Source organism: Oxyura jamaicensis, chromosome 1 (genome assembly GCF_011077185.1).
Source record: "Oxyura jamaicensis isolate SHBP4307 breed ruddy duck chromosome 1, BPBGC_Ojam_1.0, whole genome shotgun sequence".
Taxonomy (NCBI): domain Eukaryota; kingdom Metazoa; phylum Chordata; class Aves; order Anseriformes; family Anatidae; genus Oxyura; species Oxyura jamaicensis.
Window position 1 is genome coordinate 95,794,897 of NC_048893.1, and position 7,787 is coordinate 95,802,683.

The 7,787-nt window shown below is 38.2% G+C and overlaps 1 protein-coding gene across 4 annotated transcripts in view; it reads left to right on the forward strand.

Moving 5' to 3' along the window:
• The window catches only part of LOC118177713 (cell surface glycoprotein CD200 receptor 1-A-like), a 10,221-nt gene extending 2,677 nt beyond the window's left edge, over positions 1–7,544 (forward strand). For 3 of the 4 annotated variants that reach the window (XM_035346068.1, XM_035346864.1, XM_035308669.1), the window contains 6 exons: positions 881–977; positions 1,819–2,127; positions 3,633–3,881; positions 4,729–4,830; positions 5,755–5,805; positions 7,092–7,544. In XM_035346068.1, coding sequence (XP_035201959.1) covers positions 911–977; positions 1,819–2,127; positions 3,633–3,881; positions 4,729–4,830; positions 5,755–5,805; positions 7,092–7,123 — 810 coding nt within the window. In that variant the 5' untranslated portion in view covers positions 881–910 and the 3' untranslated portion in view covers positions 7,124–7,544. Of the gene's footprint in view, positions 1–832; positions 978–1,818; positions 2,128–3,632; positions 3,882–4,728; positions 4,831–5,754; positions 5,806–7,091 lie in introns of all 4 variants that reach the window. The other variant, XM_035347647.1, reaches the window with a different exon arrangement.
• Positions 7,545–7,787: the final 243 nt, after the last annotated feature.

A 7,787-nucleotide genomic window follows, 5' to 3' on the forward strand; every position in this document is an offset into this window, starting at 1 on the left:
TTTTTTTTTTTTTTTTTTTTTTTTTTTTTTTTTTTTTTTTTTTCTGTGAACTGGCAAACTATGGATTTGGATGAAAGCACCATCTCAATCTTACCGATAAGCAGCTTCCCCTTTTGCCAAAAAGGAGCTAGCAATTTGTAAGATACAGTTTGTTAAAAAGCATACATAGCTAGGGAACAATGTAAGTTACTAAATGCTTCTTCAGTTCACGGTATCTAAGAAAGCAGGAAACAAACTCACATTTTTGATCTCTTCTTGCAAGAAGACAGTTGCCTTTTTAGTTTTACTGAAGAAGTGGAGTGACCCTTTGAGAAATTAAAAGCAGGGCAAGGATTATGAGACATTTCTTTAGGTTACTTCCTTCAAATAGTTGAATCTAGATCCTGAACTTTCTTATACATGCTGTTACCTTGATTTTTCAAAAGGAGTTGTAATACACGCATGTTTTCTACGGCAAAAGTTTTTAAAATCTTCTGCAGGCAAGTCTACAAAGCAGCAGTAAGAGATTTGTAGTCATCCTTGTGCTAGCTAGTTGGACTGGCCATGAATAATGAGCAGCTAGAGATGACTGGAAAAGGGTGTCAGAGATCCTTTCTCTCTTTCTTTCTTTCTCTCTCTCTTTCTTTCTTTCTTTCTCTCTCTCTTTCTTTATTTCTTTCCTTTTCCTTTTCCCCTCTCTTAAATTTGTTTGTAAATAGAAGTCTTGTTTGTTTGTTTTTGAAGCCCTTTTTACTTTCTCCCTCCAGCATAAGAATAATACTTGACATGGGGTCTTTTTTAGAACTTCTGTTTTCAAAGGAAACAAAGGTTTTACTTTTTGTTATCTTTGAAGGTATTTCCGTGACAATTTGTGACTACCTGTCATTTCCTTTGCCTTCAGTTTCTGCAGTGCTGATTCATTTTGCTAAAGATGGCTCAGACGTGGTCAGTTCTGGCTGCACTCCTTTTCTTGATTATCAGCCTGGTTGAAGGGTCAGGTAAGTGAGAAAGGTCCAAGCTACAGTCAGCACTGTGTGGTACTCTGTATGACCAACTTGCACATATGCTGACATTTCAGAGTTCCCCAGAGGAATTTGCTTATTTTTTAATGTGAGCATGAAGAGTGATGTCACCTCAGCTGGCAAAATAATCTTGTGCTTCCCAGAGTGGCACAGGGTAATATACCTGATAGGGATCCAAAACACAAATCATCTGAAGATGCATCTTCTGTTCAGCTGGGATCATCAGGACATCTATGGTTTCTGGCAGAAAAAGCATTTATATATGCCCCATGTTACATATGAGCGAAGAACTACTGTGCCAAGTGTTTTACAATTGTTACAGGTGTAGTCATCTCCCAGGTTTTACTTAGATTTTAACTAAGGTACCTAATTCAATAACACAATCTACTTTTTCTAAGACGAACAAAAAAACAAAAAACAACTAAACTTTTCTTTCCCATAAGGGTGAATCCTGGCCTCCCCAATGGGTTTTCAAAGTCCATATTAAAGCAATAGGAAACTGCTGACCAAAAAAAATGAAGGACTTGCAGCTCATCAGTATATATCATGTACCTGCACAGTATCCACAAAGACACCTTTTCCACTGCATTTTCAGACTTCAAAGTCAGCGACAGCAGGAAGCAGGACCTGGAAATTGAATATGACTTATATGCGGCTGCACAGAGCAAGCAATATGTCCTCAAGGCTGCCAAGCTGCACCTATGCTTTGATGAAGGCTGTGACATCATTTTTAACTTTAAAATTTTTTTTCCTTTTTTTTTTTTTTTTTTTCCTTTTTTCTCTCTTTTGTTTTTGTTTTTGTTTTCTTCTTATGTAGCTTATAACATTGTGAATGTGGAGGCTGGCCATGAGGCTGTGTTGACTTGTGCTTCCATCTCCAAACTGTATTTGATGATGGTGACATGGGAGATAAAATCCAACACTTCCTGCTCTTTGGCCTATAGAAATGATCTCAACAAGACAAGAAAGTTAAACTGCAGTGAGAGGATGATGTGGAAATATTCACCTGACAGGGACCCTGCTCTTCGTATTTACCCTGTGGACCTGAGTGATGAGGGAAATTACACCTGTGAAATTGCCAGCGATATGGGGAATTTTCATTTTTCCTCTTCTCTGTCTGTGATAGGTAAGACACACCTAGTGTTTTTTTTGTAGTTGTTGGATGGAGATAAAAATGATTTGATTTGGTGTTAAAAGACCAAATGGTTGTATGCTGAGATCAAAAACAAAGTAGTAACTTGATTCAGTTGGAGTGGCTGTTTGGAGAAGGGAAGGAGGCATGCAGAGTTATAGAACAGGACTGGGCTGTTTTAAGGATATATATATATTTTTCCCTTCTCACTCATGAACAGGCAAAGACGTACCAAATGCAACACTCTGGGTAGTTTCTGAGGTAGTTCTTTGGGCATAATACAGGATTTCAATGTTGTGTGAATGTTCCCACAACCAGGAGTACACAGTCTTGCTTAAGTTAATGCAAATAGAAGATATTAAATAAATATTGGCACTTCAAACTGAGCCGGAGGATGCTGAACCAAAATTCACAATGTACACAATGTGTATTTTGTGTGGGTAAGAGCCAAGTAGGAAAGAAGTGAGAGTTTCAAGACATTATTTGGAAATATTTCACTCTTACAGAAACACTGAAAATTGTCTGTAAGGCTGCATCACTAAAATAAAAATGAAACTAGGCTATTTTCAACCTAGGCAGGAACAAATGTGTGTTAGGAAACATAACCAATATATCAGATAATCTTTCTCGGACTGGTAAATTTTCTCTAGGTTTCTTTAAATTTCAAGAAACATTTTACTGTGAGAGAATTTTGTATTCTGGTTATATTAGTCAATTTTTAGTTGTTTTGTCAAATATAGAATATGAATTGTTGGGCTTTAGACAGAATAGTTCTTGTCCAATTCCTTTCTTTCCCGACTGTCAAATTCTCGATTCTACATATATATCTAATTCTAGATTCTAACTTAGATTAGATATAAGGCAGAAATTCTTCACTCAGAGGGTGGTGAGGCACTGGAACAGGTTGCCCAGAGAAGCTGTGGATGCCCCATCCTTGAAGGTTTTTGAGGTCAGGTTGGATAGGGCTTTGGGCAACCTGATCTAGTGGGAAGTGTTCCTACCCATGGCAGGGGGTTGGAGCTGGGTGGTCTTTAAGGTCCCTTCCAAGCCATTCTGTAGCTCTATATAATCTTCTTTCCTAAATGTTTTAGCTATAGCTTCAGTAAGCTGGTATTTTTTTTTCTTTTTTTTTTTTTCTCTCTTTTTTTTTTTCATTTTTTTTTTTTTCCCCAGTATGTACTGCTATACTTATAAATCTATATTTAATCCAGCTCTGTCCATCAGCCCATCTTCTCCTGTTACATCTATAGTCATCTTCTGGAAAACATGAGGAAACAATACTTCTAAATGCAGCTAGCATATTTTAGATATATTTATTTACCTTGGACTTTGATGTATTTTTTTCCCTAAAGATAACTGGTGCTAATATTCCAAATTATTTTAAAATGTCTTGGTTTGGCCATGTAAACTAAAAAATACCACTGATTCTTCTGATTCTCAGTTGGAGACTTTACCCTGAACTAGAAATAACAATTGTGGTCTTTTTTCTTCTTCTGTAGTCCCTCCTACAGTGACTCTGACCTCTGACAAGAGCAGAGTGGCTGTCTGCCAAGCTGCTGCTGGAAAGCCAGCTGCCAAAATCTCCTGGATCCCTGCAAGTAATAACAGCTCTGAGGAAGAATTCAAACACAGCAATGGAACAGTGACCATAGTCAGCTACATTGGCCGGGTCAACAGCACGCACACCACTGTTACCTGCCTGGTTACCCACCCAGCTATGAACCAGAATCTCTCCCTAGATCTGTCATGTAAATAACATCATTCTGTAATTGCTCATCATCATGCTCTTGTGATTCTTTGTGTTTTTCTATGTAGCTGTTCCAGCTGGATCCCAGGGTTTGGCAGATTGTTTAGTGGGGTGAAAAGCCAAAGTTCTTGTACATATTGATAGAGAAATTAATAATTTAATCAACTGAAACTAATTGATGGCGTGATATGGGGAAGCTTCCAGTGTGAACTTACTTTATCCCTATTTATTTTGCAAGAGTTCCTCCTTCTGTTTCAGTGACTCTTTTTAATCAGTAATGATAGAAAAGTTGCTCTCCACAGCAACTGTGATGCAGTTCACTAATTTTTTATGTGAAACTTTTAACTCCCCAGAGCTGAATTTTGTCCACCTCCCCACTGGAAAACTTCCTTGGAGACTGTCTGTGTGTGACTCTAGATCAGTCTTTCCCAGGGCCAAAGGTAGAAAAGGGTAAAATTCAGCTTTGCAGATGTCTGTGCTGGATCTGATCTAAGTTTCTGACAGTAAAATTTGTATGAACATCTAAATAAGTGTTCATATCACCAAAATATCTCAGCAGAGGCACGAAAGACAGAAATCAAGATAGACCAGCTGTTAATTACAGCATTCTGCAGGGTTGTCTAGTTAGTTCTGTTGATTCTGTTAGTTCTGTCTACACACAACTGGACGTGTAAAGTAGTTCCTATTCCTGGTTGGTGTATAAACATCTCATCTATCTCTCACAGCTCATTGGTGCTGCGGGGGTAGAGCATTAGGTCTCCTTTCTGGTTAAGGTACTTGCCAATATCATATAGTCAGTGGATACTGACATCTAGCTCTGTAATCAGCTTTCTTTTCTCATCTCTCAGACTCTTCCTCCAGGCTTCATTATCTCCTGGTGGGACTGCCTGCAAGTGTTGCTGCTATCATTGGTGTTGGTGTGCTTTTATACTTAATTTTCACATGCAAAGGTAAGTCATTTAATGAGTCTGAAATATTTTACCATTCCATGTCTGACTACTTGCAGGTTCCATGACATGTACGTTATTGTTGAGAGTGGGCTGGGAGGAAAGGACTGAGGAAAATGTCCACAGGGGATGCATTGACCCTTTGAAAAAGTCTTAACAAATGAGGAGACAGAATTTTAAAACAAGCTCAGATTTTTGTAAGAGCCATTGTTGTTACACTATCAATGTATTATGTATACAGCAGAGAGTCACCCAGGAAGAAAACAATAATTGCTGAGAGTAGAGAAGGTCTCGAGTTTTTAGTATTTAGAATGATCATTCTGCATTTACCAACATAAAAGTTCAGTATATAAGAAAGAAGTGTTCACGGACTAGTCTAGACACTAGTCTAATGACTAGTCACAAACAATCCTTCCCCCACTTCATATCCTGTTTCCATCAGCAGTCATAAGCTTTCCCTTAAGCAAATGTAAGAATAGGTCAAACGTACATGCATCCCACTGGTACAATCATAGTTTTTCAGGCTGTGTAGATTTCATGGGCATTGAGTCAGCTCATACTGGTCATTGAGTCAGCTCAGTTGACTCAATGCTCTCCCACTCTTGGAGTTAAGTAAGATGGCTGTGATGGGGTATGGATGGAGTAGAAGCCTGAGTGAAGTCTTAAAATGGAAAGAAGAGAGGTCCTTAGGCCATCATGCCCCCTCAGAAAAGTACACCTGAGTCAGTTCAATCATATCCCCCAGGGAGACCAGAACTTTCAGTGAAGGGGAAAATAAAAAAATAGTGTATTCAGGAGTAGGGCATAAGAGGTGAGAACTTAACCAATGAGAGCAACTATTTAAAAGATAGTCCTTCGGCTGTTGAGGGCAGCACATAACAACTTTGCACCATGTCCCATCAAACCATTTTGATTTCCTACTTCCAGCTTTCTGCTTACGTAAATTGGCACATGGGCCACCAGTACTGACTGTGGTAAGTGGGCTTTTATTTGTGTGTGTGTGTGTGTGCTTTAGTGATTCTTTAATTGTTTTTGTTTGTTGTTTTCTTCACTAAAACATTTAATTTCATTGCAACATGTGACTGCTCTGAAAAAAACTTCTGTTTATCTCTGTTTGTGCTTGGAGAAGGGGAACAAGGAACTGTGTGTCTGGAAGGGTATTTATTATTTGGATGGTCCTAACTTCATTACTCAGAATATCTGAGTAATTGCATGAGCATTAGATGGAGAATAGAGTAGTGCATTTCCTGCCCAAGAATACTATAAATTAAATTTGCAATGCCAAGGTTTAAACTGAATTTTAGATCTTCCCAATGTTAATCTGTTCACAAGTCTGCTTCACAGAGTAATCTTAACTCTGATCTTTTCCTTAAGAATGTGTATTGCCCCTGATGACAGAAATCTGCATGATTAAAGATGTGATGAAAACAGGCGGGCATTTACATGGAGGGAAAAGGGTGCAGTTCCTTATGCTCTATTAGCTATTTTAGCAACACAAACAGCTATGAAACTTTTATATTTTAAGTTGCAGTTCAGACATTCAGGAGCTAGGAAACAACACTGCTAAATTTTGCCACTTTCCTCTCTAATTCCAGGGTGTCCTGATACATATTTAACAGCATGATAATATGCTTCTCTTTCCTCAGGGCTTCTGCCTCATTTAATGCACTGAAAGAGCAATTATTCCATATTTTGTTTTCTGCTCACGGTGAAATTAATGGCTGTGTGCCTTGTTTGTTGCAAACTAGTCAAACAGTGCTCTGAAGCCAGAATGATTAATTTCCTGATATGCTCTTCTATGGTGTTCAGCAGAATTTGACTGACAGGAGTGGGAGCTGCTGAGATCAAACTCAAAAGCTTCCAGTAATTTTAGGTGCCTACATTGGAATGCCTGTCTCCTGACCTTTTTTTTTGTTTGTTTGTTTGTTTTGTTTTGTTTTATTTTCTCAGAGAAGTTAGCATTGTTCGTTGTGATCTATTTTGCTGAAAATACTGACTTCTCAAAATTTGTTTCCAATCTCATTAAGAAAAAGAGGTTCAGAAGGTTGTCTTATTTAGACTTTGTGAATGCACTTGTTTCCCTCTGACGGTTCAGGTTTCACCCTATGCACCCTACTCCTTTGCTTCAAGTTTCCTTTGCAAAACTACTGCTGTCTGCTACTTCTCTTTTGGGCTTGCTTTTTTTGATTGGCCTCTGTAGATATGATGGCTCTACAAAATTCTACAACATAATATAATGATACATATTTTTCTTTATATTGCAGACCGAGAACTTCAGGTCCACACCACCACATAAAAACACACCTGAAGTCAACCCTCATGTCTTAGAAGAAGATATCTATCAGAATTATGCAGCAGGAAATAAATTTATGAACTATTAACAATGTAGGCATAAGTAGTCTAATACCAGCTCAGCTACTAATGGTACAGTTGCTTGCACTTGTCCTTGAACTAACAAATCTCAGATCTCATGCACAGCAGGCTAGCAAAGTAGTCACATACTCAATGCTGTCCTAGAAAAGCCTTTGTCCTTCCTGACCTGAAAACAGTCAAGGGAGCAACCTGCTTTAGTAAATGATTCCTCTCTCCCTGTAAATATCAGAACAACTCTCAAAATATTTGCAACTTCTAAAGACCGAGCTGGAAAAACACACATTTGATTTTTTTTTTTTTTTTTGGAAGATGGACTCTGAGGCATGTGTTGTTTTCTCTCAAATCAATAATTGACATATTTTTGTGACTGAGTAAGAGACTGCTGGTGAAAATGTAGCACTTCTGTGTAGTCCAATTTAGTGACTGGATTCTCTTTGCAATTCAGTGCTGGAAACCAGAAAGTGACACAAGGGACCCTGAAAAGGCCAGGAAGACCTATCCAGCAGAAATGAAAAAATAAGACTTTTTTCTAGATAGGTAGTTACATGTTACAGATAAATATCTACTATTTCTTTCTTTCTTTTTTT